Source organism: Scyliorhinus canicula, chromosome 13 (genome assembly GCF_902713615.1).
Source record: "Scyliorhinus canicula chromosome 13, sScyCan1.1, whole genome shotgun sequence".
Lineage (NCBI taxonomy): Eukaryota > Metazoa > Chordata > Chondrichthyes > Carcharhiniformes > Scyliorhinidae > Scyliorhinus > Scyliorhinus canicula.
In genome coordinates, this window is record NC_052158.1 from 89,567,698 (window position 1) to 89,586,214 (window position 18,517).

The window sequence follows — 18,517 nt, forward strand, 5'->3', positions numbered from 1 at the left end:
TCATCTTTCTCCGTTCCGAAAGAGTATAGTATTGATTACTCTTGACGTGTAAAGAAAAAGGAGGACTGTTTGCTTTTTACTAGTCCTTAATCTTGAATTGTGAATTCTTGCTGCTTTCTGGACCTGGAGTACTGGATTAAACTTGATATTAACCGTAATACACTAAGACCATAAGACGTAGGAGCCCATCGAGTCTGCTCCGCCATTCAATCATGTTCTCATCCCCATTCTCCTGCCTTTTCTCCATAATCCCTGATCCCCTTTATTAATCAGGAACCTATCTATCTAAATCTTAAAGACACTCTGTGATTTGGCCTCCACAACCTTCTGCGGCAAAGAGTTCCACAGATTCACCAACCTCTGGCTGAAGAAATTCCTCCTCATTTCTGCTTTAAAGAATTGTCCCTTTAGTCTGAGATTGTGCCCTCTAGTTCTATTTTTTCCTACGAGTAGAAACATCCCCTCCATGTCCTCTCTATCCAGGCCTTGCAGTATCCTGTAAGTTACAATAAGATTCCCCCCTCATCCTTCTAAACTCCAAAGAGTACAGAGCCAGAACCCTCGACCGTTCCTCACACCTGACAAGCTCTTCATTCCAGGGATCATTCTTGTGAACCTCCTCGGGACCCTTTCCAAGGCCAGCACATCCTTCCTTAGATACGGGGCCCAAAACTGCTCACAATACTCCAAATAGGATCTGACCAGAGCCTTATACAGCTCTTGTATTCTAGCCCTCTCAATCTGAATGTAATATTGCATTTGCCTTCTTTACTGCCGACTGAGCCTGCACATTAATCTTAAGATAATCTTGAACAAGGACTCCCAAGTCCCTTTGTGCTTCTGATTTCCTAAGCATTTGCCCATTTAGAAAATAGCCTGTTTCCATTGCTCCTTCCAAAGTGCATAACCTCACACTAGGGCCATGTGGTCTGATGAATTTATGTTTTCGTTATTTCCATGCTCATTGCGTTAGACAGTACAGTACAATTCTTTTGAAGAATTGTGATTATATTGTGAGAAATGAGTCCAGGATCAATTGTGAAACTGTTGGTTCTCATGGCAAAAAAGCATAATTGCTGCATTCTCCATGGGCAACTGTAAACCAAAATAACCAGATTTACTGAATGACCCTCAAATGAAATTACCAACAAGATTTCACTTTACGTAAAATTTACTTCACCATTAATCAGAATCAATGTAACTTGAGCATTAATTAACAGTCAAATTACAATCAGCATGAACTATAAATTACATATGGGAATATCACATACAAAAACTATTTTTCAAAACTACATGGATTTGCATCATTCCCTGTACAAATGTAGCACTGTGTGCAATCTGTCTTTTCAACTCTGCCTCTGATACATAGGATCTCTCAAATTTCACACTCCATGGACTTTGCCTGTGGGTCGTTTGCACCAGCAGCCTTATTCCATCCTAGGATATGGTTGACCCTAACGAGGTGCACATTGATGTCCTTTCTCGTGCTGTGTTATTCTTGATGTTAGCTTTCCAGAGTTCCTTTTTGACTCACCAACCAACAATACCAGGTTCACAATCTATGCTTCTTAATTCTTAATACAAACGTAATTATTTTGCATGCCTGAGCTATTCATACTGCATTCAGTCCCTTTTTAGCTTGCTCCTACATCGCTTCCCCAGATTTTTGTCTTACTGACCTTTCTCCCTTGACAGCGTTGCTGGCTTTTCACACACATTCTGTGTTCCTCTTTTCATCTCTGTCTGCTTTCTCTTTGTCTGTCTGCATATGTGTGCTAATTGCATTCTGCCTCCCAGCTCCCCTGCCCCATGACACTTGTATGTGTTTTAACCATGTCCCTGTTGTTACTGTTTCTGGGTCGAGGGTCTCCAGTTCAATGGGCCAGTATTTCTTATTATCAAAAGAAATGATTGAAAAGGTAATTATAAAAAAGTATTTTCCTCAACAGAGAAAAACAGTTGAAATCTAGAATATGCAAAATTTTAAGGATAAATACAAACTTGACCAAAAAAAAAGTGTTTTTCCCATGTGCACTTCCTTTGCACGTTACTATGGTACTATTGCTGACAAGTTCCAGAATAGGGCTATTTGATAGAACTCATCTTGAGAGCGGGCAATAGTCCCATTCCTGATGTTATCACACTTGGGCAAAATGTAATGCACAGTGGGAGAACATCTGTTCTATTAATAAAGTTTTTAGTGTTATTAGTTCAAGCATATATTTAGATATTTTGAAATGAGATGGGTACAATTTAGTAGAAGAAAGTAAAAATATATTTCCTGTCCTACAGGACAGGTACTTCTTTCTTTTACCACTGTTTTCTGACCCTTCACATTATAGAATTCTTCAGATGAGACAGCGAAGGAAGAAGACAAGCTCATAGTGGCAGAGAAAGTAAGTTTTACCCCAAATAAACTATTGGAATATTCTAGGTATTTCTTAAACTAGGTTAAGTAGTGATTTCAGTTAATCTGTACAGCAGCGTAGATGTAAGTATGCCATGAGGAATAAGTTTGTTCCATAATATATTTGTTTAATTTAGTCAGAGTCATGAGTCTTGATTTCTGCACTTTTGGCTTGAAGTAATTTGTTTGAAGATTTTCCCCTCAAATTAGTTTTACCGCTATATAGATATGCAACTTATTCCTTTATATCTGTCACTAACTCCTTATGAGATTGTACGCTTATTGATAATCGTGTCATGCTTGCTTTGAGTTCGCCATGTGACATGTCAGAGAAGATCTTTGTCAATATTGATTGGAAGGGCTATAAGTGAACATCTTGTGTTAATAAGTATATTATTTATTAATTCACAATTTTCAATATTACCCGCTAAAGAAATCCCCCCCCCCCCCCCCCCCCCCCCCCTAACTGTTGCCCGAAAGGTAAAGACTCCATCCTCTTCCTGGGTTTACTATATTGTAGACATAGAACATAGAAAATACAGCACAGAACAGGCCCTTTGACTCACAATGTTGTGCCAAACTTTTGTCCGAGATTAAGAACAAATTAAGCTACACCCCAGCATTCTGCCATAATCTATGTACCTATCCAATAGCCGCTTGAAGGTCCCTAATGTTTCCGACTCGACTACTTCCACAGGCAGTGCATTCCATGCCCCCATTACTCTCTGGGTAACGAACCTACCTCTGACATCCCTCCCCCGCCCCTCCCACTATATCTTGCACCATTCACCTTAAATTTATGTCCCCTTGTAATGGTTTGTTCCAATGAGTGCAAACTACTTTCAAGTTCGTAAGTGCTTTGTTTCCGCATCTCCTTACTTATAACCTTTGTGAAAATGATCCCAAATCACTTTTTGCTTCCGTAGCTGATTAATGTGTGTACATTGGAAAATGCCCTGAATTTTGTGGTGCTTCTGATGGCGACTGTCAGCATTCGCCATCAGTATTCCACTGAAATTGACAGTAACCTCCGGAATCTACACTTGCTCAGAATAATGGAAAAATCTAAAAATTGTTGTCAGTTATACTCCTCTTCCAGAGGATGTGCTTTTGAGGTACCCCCAGATCTAAAATCAATGGGAGATCGTCCAAATTGATGAGAGGTTCCATTGTTATGTTGTTAATTTTTACTGTACAACTCTTGGAAAAAGTTGCACCTCTTGAATAAGGTCGAATTGGATTTTTAGTTGCCTGCTTACTTTAAAATTACTGTCAAACACAGTTATTGGCATTGAAAAGCTACTTTCCTATTTATAGAATATCAATTTTCTCCATAACAGAATCATTTTAAAAAGATTCTTTTAGCTTCTAGCTTAGTCCACATACTTCTCTGTGATTGACTGCATACCTACTTGTTGACATTACTGCTGCTGCATGCCATGACATTCCCTTGACTTGGTGCCAGGTCTAAACTCCCATTGGGAAAGAGAGAAGCCACATCACTGAGATCGCTAGGTCTTTGTGTCAGTTTTCTTCAAGGTTAATGGCTACTGCCATTGATTGCTTTGCTGCTTACTGCAAACTCCAGGCCAACTACGTCTTATGCATCAGGAATGGAAGTGTTCTTGTCAGTGCATTTAAGTCGAAAATCTATGCTGGATGGTACTTTGCGTTCCTACTCTAAAGAAATGTATACAAAATGGTTGGAAACTACTCGAGATTTCCCAAACTGAGGATCTACCATCATTCTAAGGCAAGGAAATGGTAAGATAAGGCTGTATTGAAGGAGATAAATCGAAGACAAACTTTACTCCCTTCTCTCTCTCCTAGAATCCCCAGACAAGTTATTCCATAATATTTTTCTTTTTGCCTGTAAGGTAGTTTACAAGAGACAATTTAATGGCCAAATAAGGGGCTTTATTGGATAGGGAGCTAGCAGTAATGTACAGTCTGTCTCCCAATTCTGTCACCCTTTGGAATAGTGTGGAAAAATTTAAGAGAGAATTTAAAAAAATGGATTACTGCATTAATTTCAAAATCCCAGTGAGCGCTCCTCCTGATACAAACTGCATACTGAAGGTGTATCTTGGACCAGTCCACTTTCTAATTTGTTGCCAGTGGATTAGAACTACCAAGCCTAAAGTAAATGAAATGTTTTCAATAATCCCTTTTTAGCAATATAACTTCCCAGATTTCCAAACATATGAACAATGCTTTCAGTCAAGTATTGAAAACTAATCTGATAAATGAGACTGCACTGCAGGCTTAGCCTTACAGATACTTAAATCACATACAAACCCTTTTAAGTAATGAGGTAAGACAGCAAATCCTGTATTGCATCACAATGCTGACTGAGCTTAGGATAAAGCAGTCTTCATGACTACATTTTGAACAAAAATGGCATTGTTATAATTTTCTCCGAGCTGCCAGTGTTAAAATTCTGCATATTTATAACCAGTACAATTTATTTCCAAGATGTAATATTTTCCTTTGTTAGTTCCTTATTCTCCTTGACAAATAGGATTGAATGATAACCTATTGCTTCTCTCCGAGTGCAGGATGGCTTACCATCTGATTTTGCCAGCCTCCTCTCTGTCTCCCTCCATTGCTCAACTGGCTGGAAGTTCACTGTATAAAGGTCTGATGGCATAAACTCTGGCTAATCTCTGACGCTGCACGTGGCTTATAGTATAATAAATTTAAAGTGCTATGGCCAGAACTTCTTTCTAGAGCTCAAGTGGAAAGCATTTTGACTGGACTAATAAGTGAGATAATTAATAATTGTTCTTTAACTTCAGTCGACTAAAATCTAATCTTTAAAAGGAATAACTGACCAGGTAACAAATGTTTTTCAAAACAATTTTTCTGGCTTCAAATCAGAAAGCAGAGTGGGGGTTAAAGGCTAATTATTCCATGTTGCATAAGATGGGAAATAGTATTCCACAAGGATCAGAGTTGGGACCACTTGTTTACAATTTACATTAACACTTAGACTTTGGAATCAAAAACACCTTTTCTAAATTTGCACGAGATACCGAATTAGGGGCGACAGTTGACAAATTCCAAGCAGTAATCAAGTAACTTTCAAAATTGACATATAATTGGCCAAAGTTTAGCTAAATGGAAGATATTACATTTTAGCAAGAAAATGAGAAGGTTGTATATTTCTTAGAAAAGAGGAATCAAAATATGTTGGTGGAGCAAAAAGGTATCTGACAGTACCAATATACAAATCACTAAAAGTGATGACATTGGTTAATAAGGCCGTGAAAAAGTAAAACAATTATTCTGGTTTATTTTCAGAGAAATAGAACTGAAAAATAAAGAAACTATTCTAAACTTGTATTAAACCTCTGGAGTACAGTGTTGGTCATCAATTTCTTTTAACAAGAAAGAGGCATAGGAGAGGGTTCAAAAAAGTATAAGGAGGAATGTAATGGTATAATTTTCAAGAGAGGATGAACAGGCTGGGTCTCTATTGAAAAGAAAAGGCTGGAGGAGGTTTTTAAAATGGTGAAATGTTTTGTTAAGAGTAGGCATAGTGCATCAGTGCTTCTATTCATAGAATAGAGCAAATCTGGGACCCAACAATAGAAGATGGTTGCCAAGAAATCTAGTAGGCAATTTAGAAACATAGAAAATAGGTGCAGGTGTAGACCTTTCGAGCCTGCACCACATTTTAATATGATCATGGCAGATCATGCAAATTCCGAATCCCACACCGGCTTTCTCCCCATACCCCTTGATCCCTTTAGCCACAGGGACCATGTCCAGCTCCCTCTTGAATATATCCAACAAACCGGTCCCAACAACTTTCTGTGGTAGAGAATTCCACAAGTTCACAACTGGGAGAATTGCTCTTCCTCATCTTAGTCCTGAATGGCTTACCCCATATTCTTGGGCTGTGACCCATAAGACCATAAGATATAGGAGTGGAAGTAAGGCCATTCGGCCCATCGAGTCCACGCCGCCATTCAATCATGGCTGATGGGCATTTCAACTCCACCTACCAGCATTCTCCCCGTAGCCCTTAATTCCTCGCGACATCAAGAATTTATCTATCTCTGCCTTGAAGCCATTTAGCGTCCCGGCCTCCACTGCACTCCGCGGCAATGAATTCCACAGGCCCATCACTCTCTGGCTGAAGAAATGTCTCCGCATTTCTGTTCTGAACTTACCCCCTCTAATTCTAAGGCTGTGCCCACGGGTCCTCGTCTCCTCGCCTAACGGAAACAGTTTCTTTGCGTCCACCCTTTCTAAGCCATGTATTATCTTGTAAGTTTCTATTAGATCTCCCCTTAACCTTCTAAACTCCAATGAATACAATCCCAGGATCCTCAGCCGTTCCTCATATGTTAGACCCGCCATTCCAGGGATCATCCGTGTGAATCTCCGCTGGACACGCTCCAGTGCCAGTATGTCCTTCCTGAGATGTGGGGCCCAAAACTGGACACAGTACTCCAAATGGGGCCTAACCAGAGCCTTATAAAGACTCAGTAGCACATCGCTGCTTTGGACCCCTAGTTCTGGACGTCCTCAAAGAAACGCCTTTAGCCAGAGAGTGGTGAGAATATGAAACTCGCTACCACAAGGAATGGTTGGTAGATGCATTTTAAGGGGAGGCTAGACAAGCATTTGAGTTTGAAAGGAATAGAGGATTATGCAGATAGCTAGGTGAGGAAAGACCGGAGGAGAAACAAGTGGAGCATAAACATAGAATGGGCTGTTGGGCTGAGTAGAATGTTTCTGTGCTGAAGACCTTGTGTAATCCTCTATGCGTTTTTGAAACAAACATGACTTGTGTGAAAAGCAGGTTACTGTGGATGCTGGAAATCTGAAATAAAAACAAAATACTGAAAATACTTGGGTCGGGCAGCATCTTTGGAGAGAAAGAGTTAATGCTTAAGGTTGATGATCACTCATTATAACTGGGAAGAATTAGCAATTTGGTAGGTTTTGAGCAAGGGGCGAGTGGGGTAAGGATAAAAGAAAGGCAGTGATAGGGTGATATTTTACTTTCCCTCGAACAATTTGCATGGTATTAACTATACCATAGCAATACGGCAATTGAAGATGTTTTCTGAGCAATAGAATGTTAAATATTTATTATATTCAGGATGCAGATTTATGTAAATCTGTATAAGAACCATGCATACGATGGGTACCATGATGCAATATTTTCCGAGACTTCAATTTTATTCTACTAAATTCACTTGATGGGACTATTTGCCTGAAAAGTGGGAGCTCCCATTAAAATTATCCTATTTGGACTGTACTGTCAGTATAGCAGATTATTGCCTAATATGATGCACTATCCGGTAGTAAGGTGTGATTTTATAGGTAGTACAGAACCATGGATATCACAGCATGTGCGGATGTTACAGGGTGGAAAATCTGAGTCTGGCAGCAAGATAGACATTCTAGGAGCAGTAGGCGGCCTCGGTCTATTAGAAAGGGATTTGGAGAGTTCCTATGGTTTGATAGAAGTGGAAATGGCCGTCAGTTAATGTTAGGACAACTATTAATGAAAGGTATTCAAGCAGCACGGGGGAGCCAGAGTTAGTGGGTACTGGAAAGTGTCTCCAAGTGCAGCTCCTAAGATCTGGGAAAACTGGGAGCTGCATAAATAATTCGACTCCCCCAATGTTGTTGATGCTCAACTCTTAGGTGGCCTAGCAAGCCACTCAATTGTATCCATAAATAGCAACTTTACCAGTGACAGTGATGGCCACATCCTGAGAACCATAAATAAAGGTCTGCGTACAGTTGTAGCAATCAACATCAGCTTTGACAAGTCACCCAGACTCAAAATGCTAGCTGCTTTCTCTCTCCACAGATGCTGTCATACCTGAGATTGTCCAGTGTTTTCTGTTTAGTTTCTGATTCCAGCATACGCAGTAATTTGCTTTTACCTTCATATCTGCATTTATCCACTGTGAATAGTTATCCTTGATCCACAGGTTTTCCAGATTTTACCTCGGCAAAAAAAGCACTGTTTTGGGGGGGAATTAGAAAGACCACGACAATGGAGAAGTGATTCATATTAAGGTTTTAATAATAAAAATAGTTTGATGATTCCAGTTTGTCCACTCAGCTGTAAAGTAGTGTGTGGCTTACGAGAAGTGCTGATAGAACTCTTGTTTAGAAAACGTACCCTTTGAGACGAATGGGCTACCATGATAAATCTGACCTAACTGAATTCTCATCTGACACGAAAAGAGATTTATTTAACTACATTTGGAGCCAAATTGAAGAAGACTTGTCATGGTAAGTGACTAATTTGGGTTTAGTGGGTGGCACGGCCGTGCAATGGTTAGCACTGCTGCCTCATGGCACCAAGGACCCGGGTTCAATCCTGGGCCCAGGTCACTGCCGTGTGGAAGTTGCACATTGACCCCGTGTCTGCGTGGGTCTCACCCCCACATTCCAGAGATGTGCAGGTAGGTGGATTGGTCACGCTAAATTGCCCTTAATTGGAATTTTAAAAAAAATTAAAAAGACATTTGCAGGAAAAAAAACATCTATTTAATTTGTAGCTCAGAATAAATAAAACAAACATTGAACAGTTGGGTAACTCCACGACCGACCACTCGACGCACCCACTTCACCCACCTTTGACATTCCATTGGCAAAAAAAGAAATGTGCAAACAATCTTTATTTAAAATGAAGCCTATTTTCTGACCTGCAGTGAACAGGAACTTCAGGAGATTTCCTTTGACAGGTACCTGGATCTGCATCTAAAGTGCTATCACCAGCAAGGCTACAGACCGGCTGCTGGAGGTGGCGTTATAATGGGCAGCTAGTTTAAAAAAAAAAAAAAAATTATTTTTCGGCTGGCGTAGACACAGCGCTGAATCATAGAATTTACAGTGTAGAAGGAGGCCACTCGGCCCATCGAGTCTGCACCGGCTCTTGGAAAGAGCACCCTACCCGAGGCAACACCTCCACCCTATCCCCATAACCCAGTAACCCCACCCAACACTAACGGCAATTTTGGACACTAAGGGCAATTTATCATGGCCAATCCACCTAACCTGCAGATCTTTGGACTGTGGGAAGAAACCGGAGCACCCGGAGGAAACCCACGCACACACTGGGAGGATGTGCAGACTCTGCACAGACAGTGACCCAAGCCGGAATCGAACCTGGGACCCTGGAGCTGTGAAGCAATTGTGATATCCACAATGCTACCGCGCATTCCCACGGACCTTAACTTAAGCTCCATGTTTCTATAAGATGCCATAGTCTAACTATGTGCAATATTTTCATGCATGCAACAATAAGGTTTTCAAACATACAATGTAAAGCACAGAAAATGAGCATTAAGCACGTGAGCTTTACAGTTTCTTGTCACTGTTTATCCAGGAAGAACAATTCTTCCAAATAATTCCAAAACGCTCTTCTACTTTTTTGGATGCTGTATATGTTTAACTTAAGCTGCTAATGTTTACATTGGATGTATGGGTGGCACAGTGGTTAGCACTGCTGCCTCATAATGAAATGAAAAATGAAAATGAAAGTTGCTTATTGTCACAAGTAGGCTTCAAATGAAGTTACTGTGAATAGCCCCTAGCCGCCACATTCCGGTGCCTGTTCGGGGAGGCGGTTAATTCCTGCCTTGGGTGACTGTATGGAGTTTGCACGTTCTCCCCATGTTTCCGTGGGTGTCCTCCGGGTGCTCCAAGCATGTGTAGGTTAGGTGGGGTTACGGGGATGGGACAGGGGAGGAGACCTAGATGGGCTGCTCTTTCAGAGGGTCGGTGTAAACTAGATCGGCCAAATGGCATTCTATGGCTCATTACAGCAGCATAAGACAAACCAGCATCCTTCCTGTCATTTATATTTAGCTAAAATTAAGAATGTAATTTACCTAAAACAAAAAGCTTTTGGTGTTTCATTTTAGCTTCTTGTGTCTCTGAGAAGTCCCAATCAAATAAACATTCAGTGGAAAACTCAAATTTTTGTTCAGATATAAAGGAAAACTGAGTCAGAATGTGTAAACTGGGGAGGACTGAGAGACTGCAATAACCTATTCCAACTCCTTACCACCACCCTTGTCTCATACCAACCATGTATTATCCTGGGAATTGGGCAAGTCCCTATATAAAATCTTGAGCTTTCAGCCTGAAGCTTTAAATGCTATGGTAAGTTACGTAAGTCCTCGCTTTTGTAGTTGCGTTCTTTGAAAAGTGCGTTCTTTGAAAAGTGCAACTTTAAATGAAATGTTAAGCGAATCAGATCCCCCCCCCCCCCCCCCCCTTACAACCACAGCTGTTGCATTCTGTCTGACCTTTCCCAACAGAAAATAAATTGGTCCAAATCTTCCTGTCTCGGGATCATTGGAGATGGGACATATATCAGGATATTTATGTCAGGACCCTGCAGATGTCCTGATGTGGACATATGTAGGAATTGCCCCGGAATTTTAAATTTCCAATGGACTGATTTACTCCGATACTGAGTAAAACACAAGGTACTGAGCTCAGAGTAGAGACTTTGTCTAGATTCATAGAATTTACCTGGAAATATTTAGTCTGAAAGTTGGGTAACTCCACAACCAACCACTAGATGCACCTACTTCACCCACTAAACTACACTCATTAATTAAAAGACGTGGACCTTTTAAAAGTTTGCCTGAATATGGCAGCTAGTGCTAGAAAGAGAGATGACCTCATCTTCCAACTCCGCTTGCTGGACTTAGACTGGAGATTCTATGCTGCTTATTTCTGTGTCAACTGGGATCAGAAGATGCTGGAAGTATCAGGTCGGTAAATGCTTTGCAGGCTGACAAGTCGATCTAGGACATTAAAATGTTATACCATGTAAATTGAATTATGTAAAATTAAATAAATGTTAAGATATAAAGAAATATACTGATCCTTTCTATTTACGTTCAGCTTGCTGACACTCTAGACTTGCCAACCCTTAAATAACCGCTTTCAATCTCCTTTGCTTTGGATGTTTGCACATTCAGGTGTACAAATTGCTATTGGATTGGATTTGTTTATTGTCATGTGTACCAAGGTACAGTGAAAAGTATTTTTCTGTGTGCAGCTCAAACGGATCATTTAATACATGAAAAGCAAATATGTAATAGGGCAATACAAGGTACACCATGTAAATACATAGACACAGGCATCGGGTGAAGCATACAGGAGTGTAGTATTAATCTGATCAGTCCATAAGAGGATCTTTTAGAGTCTGGTAACAGTGGGGAAGAAGCTGTTTTTGAGTCTGTTTGTGCATGTTCCCAGACTTTTGTATCTTCTGCCCAATGGAAAAAGCTGGAAGAGTGAGTAAGACGGGTGGGAGGGGTCTTTGATTATGCTGCCCACTTTCCCCAGGCAGGGGGGGTTGCAGACAACCAATGGATGGGAGGCGGGTTTGTGTGATGGGCTGGGCTGTGTTCACGGCTCTCTGAAGTTTCTTGCAGTCTTGGGCTGATCAGTTGCCATACTGTGATGTAGCCAGATAGGATGCTTTCTATGGTGCACCTATAAAAGTTGGTAAGAGTCAATGTGGACATGCCGAATTTCCTTAGTTTCCTGAGGAAGTATAAGCGCTTTTGTGCTTTCTTGGTGGTAGGGTCTGCCGTGGTGGACCAGGATGGATTTTTGGCGATGTGCACATTTTAAGAATTTAAAGCTGTCAACTATCCACCTCGGACCTGTTGATGCAGACAGGGGTGTGCACAATACTTTGCTTCCTGAAGTCAATGACCAGCTCTTTAGTTTTGCTGGTATTGAGCAGTACTGTATTAACAGTATGGAGAATTGGTAGTTTTCACTGATCTTGGTTTTAGAGCAAAAATAATGATGAGGCTAACAGCGCTCACTCTTACTGAAGCGTTAATTGCACAGCAATTTTTATCAACAGAATTTAGGAGTTGCTGTCCAAGCTGCCCAACTCCCTTAGAAGCTACTTGCATAGATTTCAGCCTCTGTCTTTTTACTTGAGGTAATGCTGAAGTTATGGTGTCCCAAAGCTGACCGAATCCACTGTCAGGGAATTGATGACAGCTACACAGTCCAGGCCAGGGCAAGAGAGGAATGGGGCCTCCAATCGATGGACATTATCCAGAGTTGCAGGCACTGAACTGCACATAGTGTGTCCCAGATTGGTGGTCTTTTTGCACATAGCCAACAGCTGTTGGGAGCATAAACAGTGCATGAAATCTGTTGTATTTATTATGAATGGTGGGTTTGAACTGTCTGGAAAACACATTTGTGCAACAGTCCTTGCTCTGTTGATAGTCCTCTCGTCTCTGAGTCAGAAGGTTCTGGATCCAAGTCCCACTTTTGATTTATTTGAACACAGAAAAAAACATTCCACACAACATTGAGAGGGCGCTGCACTATCGGAGGTGCTGTTTTTCAGATGAGGGGTGGAAATCTCTGTCCATTCATGGCAGTGCTAGTCTCCAGTCCTGCTGCAGTGAATAGGAGATTTGGCTGAGTACACAATTCTCCATCCTTGTGAGCAGCGGTAGTGAGGTGAACTCACAACAGAGAATCCTGGCCAATATGTTCTTTTTTTAAATATAAATTTTAGAGTACCCAATTCTTTTTTTTTCAATTAAGGAACAATGTAGCATGGCCAATCTACCTACCCTGTACATCTTTGGGCTTGTGGGGGTGAGACCCACGCAGACAAGGGGATAATGTGCACACTCCACACGGGTAGTGACCGGGATCAAACTTGGCATCATGAGGCAGCAGTGCTAACCACTGCACCACCGGGCTGCCTTGCGGCCAACATGTTCAATCATGGTCTTATCAGTCCTCTCAGATGGGCTTAAAAGATACCATGGCACTATGAGCAAGGGATTTAAAAAAATATAAGTACCCCATTATTTTTTTCCAATTAAGGGACAATTTTGTGTGGCCAATCCACCTATCCTGCACATCTTTAAGTTGTGGGGGTGAAACCCATGCAAACACTGCGAGAATGTACAAATTCCACACGGACTGACCTGGAGCCGGGATCGAACCCAGGTCCTCTGTGCCATAGGCAGTAGTGCTAACCACAATGCCACCGTACTGCCCCAAAGAGCTGGTAGCATTGGCAATATTTATTCCTCAATCAACAGCACAAAACATTACCTGGCCATTATTATATCACTGATTGTGGGAGCTTACTGTGGGAACTGCTGCAGTTCCTACATTACAATAGAGAACCTTTAAAAGTGCTTGGAGATGTCCGGTGTTCATGAAAGGTACTATTTATATATTTAAAAAAAAGGATTTAGTGCATTTAAAAGGCAGATGGTGGTGAGGTGAAGGTGCTGTAAAAAGTAACAAACAGTTGATGGCTCGGCCATGGTGAAAACAGTTAAGTAGAGGATTACCAAAATATCAGCTGCAGGCTAGGGTTTTTAAAGAATTCTTTTTATAGGATGTGGGTATCACTGGCAAGACCAGCATTTGTTGACTGTCCCGAATAACCCTTGAACTGTGCTACCTAGGCCATTTCAGAGGGCAGTTTAAGAGTCAACCACATTGTTGGTTTGGAGTCGCATGTTGGACAGACCAGGTAACGATAGCAGATTTCCTTCATGACATTTAGTTTTTATGACGATCAATAGTCACTATTCATAGTCACCATTACTGAGAATAACTTTTTAATTCCAGAAGTTTTAAAATATGTTAACTGAATTAAAATTTCAATAGCTGCCATGATGGGATTTGAACTCTTGCCCTCGGGGCATTAGCCTGGGCCTCAGGGTTGCTCATGCTGTGACATTACACCACTGTCTCTCTTCCCCCACCCTGCCCGCTAAGTATGGAAAATGGATAGATTTGACATGCTAAATCGGGACTCGGCAAGGAGGAGTGGTAGATCCTTACTGAGGGACTTCCGGTGACGGTGATGTGCTGAGCGGATGTACATCAGGCACTCCTCCGAACAAAAAAAGGCACTTTTAGTTGAATTTTGTCCAAATTTATAAAAAAAAAAACAAAATCCCTCAACAACTAAAGGAGGATAAGCAAGGAAAGTAAAAATAAATAATCTTTATTGTCACAAGTAGGCTTTGCATTAACACTGCAATGAAGTTACTGTGAAAAGCCCCGAGTCGCCACATTCCGGCGCCTTTTCGGGTACACCGAGGGAGAATTCAGAATGAAATGAAAATCGCTTATTGTCACGAGTAGGCTTCAATGAAGTTACTGTGAAAAGCCCCTAGTCGCCACATTCCGGCACCTGTCCGGGGAGGCTGGTACGGGAATCGAACTGTGCTGTTGGCCTGCTTGAAAAGCCAACGATTTAGCCCAGTGAGCTAAACGAACCCCCACCACCACCTGGAGACGGATAAAGGAGCTGATAGCCATGAAGGAAGCGATTAGGATAGAGATGCCAGGTGGCAGTAGCAGAGGCAATGGCCACCATGCATAAGGCAATTGATGGGCTACGAAGAAAAGGGCAACACAGGAGAGGACGATCCTCAACTTGGAAAAGTCCTCAACGGACCAGAGCGACAGAATCGTCGCCCCGGAGGTGGAGGTAAAAAGGTTGGTGACGGCCCAGGGGAACCTAAGGGGAAATGGAGAATAGTTCCCGATGACAAAACATCATTCGGATTGGGGGCAAAGATCCCTCTGACTGCGTCGCCCAAATGCTGGGCAACTTAGTCGGGAAAGACAGCTTTCCCAAATCCCAAGGTCACTCAGACACAAAAGGAACAGAGAAGGAAAAATGAGCTGGGTATCATTCAGGCGTTGGCAGGGGAGGAATGGGTGGAGGAAACAAGATGGTGCTGCAAGCAGCCACTTTGGAGGGTCCCTGGGCAAAGGAAAACCCCTCAGTGCAGCGGCATACCCACGTGGCATAGACACAGTTGCTGGCCATGTCGGGTGCCCCCTGGACAAAGGCAAATGGCGGAAAGCAGGGGTCCGGCTTCAGGGTGAGAACTGTTACTGTGGCCATTTTGGACAGCCTCCTACTAAAGGGAAACCCTGTAGTGCAGGGGCACATCCACCAGGTAAGTATGGTTGATCCCGCAGGGGTGTGGGCGCTCGGGGAGTAGCCATATTGATCAGTAAGAGGACGAGGTTCACGGTGACGAGGACGGCTACGGACCAAGGGAGACGGGGTACCGGTAGTCCTGGCCAATGTATACATGTCCAACTGGGACGACACAGGCTTCATAAAAAAGACCATGGAGGAAATCCCTGATATTGATGCACACCGACTTCAACTGTGTACAGGACCCACTGACAGACCGATAGAGCACCAGGACGGGTATGGCCAGGGAGCTGGCAACATTCATGGAGCTGATGGGGCAGTGGATTTCTATGAAAATGAGCGTACTGCTGAGGTTCCTCTTCCTGTTGAGATTCATACCGATCTTCATCCCTAAGGCCTATTTCCACAAAGTAGACAAAAAGATTATGGCGTCTGTGTGGGGGAATAAGAACCAGCGGAGATCCTTAAGTCAGCACTGCAAAGGAGAAAAAACATGGGCGGTCTGGCCTTGCTAAATCTACAGTACTACCAATCTGCGGCCCCAGCCAAGAGGGTGAGGAAATGGACACAAGAGCCAAACACTGGGTGACGCTGAAGGAGTCCTCCTGCAAAGGAATGACCCTCCGAGCATTCGCCACGGCAGCCCCCCACCCCCTCCCCGGCACACATCCAGTCCAGTGGTGGTAGTCACATTGAAGACATACCGAGATGTCCTCCACGACCCCCATCTGCAACAGTCACAAATTCCTGCCAGCATGCTCGACGCGACCTTTAAAAAATGCGTCAGGAATGAGAAGACGCTAGCGGTTGGGGACCTCCCTCATAGGGACAGACGTGACCTTAGACAAACTGACCGGGAACCTGGACCTGCTTCTGGCACATGTAGCACAAGTGGATAGCACTGTGGCTTCACAGCACCAGGGTCTCAGGTTCGATTTCCCCGCTGGGTGACTGTCTGTGCGGAATCTGCATGTTCTCTCCGGGTGCTCCCACAGTCCAAAGACATGCAGGTTAGGTGGATTGCCCTTAGTGACCAAAAAGGTTAGGAGCGGTTATTGGGTTACGGGTATAGGGTGGAAGTGAGGGCTTAAGTGGGTCGGTGCAAACCCGATGGGCTGAATGGCCTCCTTCTGCACTGTTTGTTCTATGTTTAACCGACGTGACAGGAACCCTGGCACCTCCAACTTAAATATTTTCTTTGTAAGGAGACGGCAAAGAACCCCAGGGCCCCGAGCGACGTTCTGCGAGGGGAGAGATAATAAGGAGGGTGGAACGGTTGGGCAGGCAAGTCTACCACTGGATGAAACTTGACGGAAATGGGAGGACGAATTGGGGATTGAAGTGGTTTGGCACTCTGGAGCAAAGCACTGAGCAGGGCTAACTCCACCTCCTTCTGTGCTCGGCTAAGCTGTCTGCAGTTTAAAGTGGTGCGCAGAGCCCACCTGACTAGAACCCGAATGAGCAGGTTCTTCCCGGAGGTGGAGGACAAATGTGAACGCTGCCAGGGAGGCCTGGCCAACCATGCCCACGTGGTCTGGGCATGCCCCAGACCTGTCGAGTTCTGGGCAGCCTTCTTCGAGTTAATGTCCAAGGTTGTGAGGGTGGAGCCGTCCCAGAGAGTGGCAGCCTTCAGTTTATCGAACCAGCCAGACCTTCATATGGGAAAGAGGGCCGATGGGCTGGCTTTTGTATCCCTAATTGCACACCAGAGAATCCTCCTCAGCTGGCAATTGGCAGCACCACCCACACCTGCAGACTGGCTGGCAGACCTGTCGGAATTTCTACACGTGGAGAAGATCAAGTACATCATCCGAGGGTCGGACGAGGGCTTCCTCAAAGCGTGGGGGCCATTGATCAGCCTATTGCATGTCCTGTTTTGAGGCCAACAGCGAGTGGGAAGAGAGTGGCTGGGGGGTGAAAGTGAGAGAGAAAAACCAGGAAGGGCATGCACAAGAGATGGGGGCAGAGGGGGGAGGAAAGGGAAGAAACCCCAATGAAGACACAAACAAAGCACAGAGAGGGGGGTGGGGGAAGGACCACGCAGTCCACCTCTCCCAACACCCAACAACAAAGAATACAACCCCGAGCGGGGGGAGCAGAACATGCCCCCAACAGAGGAAGGGGGTGACCACTTGTAAAAACTGTTTTACATAAGACACAAACTGACTTGTAAATATCAGACGCATGTGTGCTGCTACTTTGTAAATATCATGTGCTTTATATGTTAAACTGTTTAGTGTTAAAGTTGGAAAATGCAAATAAAAATATTTTTAAAAAATGAAGATCCTTGCCGAGAACACCAGAAACAGCCATAATTATCGCATTGGAGCTATATTAATGCAACTACAGCTGTATACTCTGCCTAACTTTCCAGCTTTACAGATACTATTTATAAACAACAGTGGGTTGCAATTTAAACAGCAATGTCCAACAGCTTTACAGCCACCCTCCAGCCTGCCTATATCCCTCCCTCCAACCTGGCTATATCCCTCCCTCAAATGGCACCTTGTGCCCACCTTTGTAAAATGCAGCCTATATCACTCATCACCTCCACTTCACAACCAATCAGCACCTCCCAACTAAAAGCACAGATGACACAGATAGAAAAATAACACCACACACCACTGAGACAGGTACCATTGAGTTTGTCGTCTGGGCGCAGATGACCTTTTGGTAAGATATTAAGGGCATGTTAGTAATCCAGATGCCATATTCAATACATCATGTACCGATGCAAATGTCTATCAACGACCTGCAGCTTCTTATTCACAAGCAAAACCAGGGTTCTCGTTTGTAGTCTGTCCTTTTACTTTAAGCATTAATTTCAGTAATGTGGAGCAATTATGCCGTTGTAACTTTAAATGAATAATCACGTGGACATCATTCGCTGAATAAGATGTTTCTTAGTTGGAAAATAGGCTTTATAAAAAAAAACAGTTTTTTTTTACTGTTTAGCAGTTAGGAATACATTCCACTACCCTATCATTATTCACTTATCACCGTAATATTTAGAACATAAGATTTAAAACAAAATTTTTTTACAAAATAAACTGACTGAAATCAACTGTATTCACTCTGCTCCAATGCCTTAATTGGCCTGTATATTTAGGGAGTAGTGACATAGTGGTATTGCCACTGGACTAGTA

The 18,517-nt window shown here is 43.0% G+C and overlaps 1 protein-coding gene across 4 annotated transcripts in view; it reads left to right on the plus strand.

The window, feature by feature from the left end:
- acsl3a (acyl-CoA synthetase long chain family member 3a) overlaps nucleotides 1-18,517 on the plus strand; it is a 139,651-nt gene that overhangs the window by 27,059 nt on the left and 94,075 nt on the right. For 3 of the 4 annotated variants that reach the window (XM_038817603.1, XM_038817605.1, XM_038817604.1), the window contains exon 3: nucleotides 2,343-2,396. The exons of the other annotated variant lie outside the window; for it this stretch is intronic. In XM_038817603.1, coding sequence (XP_038673531.1) covers nucleotides 2,343-2,396 — 54 coding nt within the window. The remainder of the gene's footprint in view (nucleotides 1-2,342; nucleotides 2,397-18,517) is intronic. 4 annotated transcript variants of the gene reach the window in all.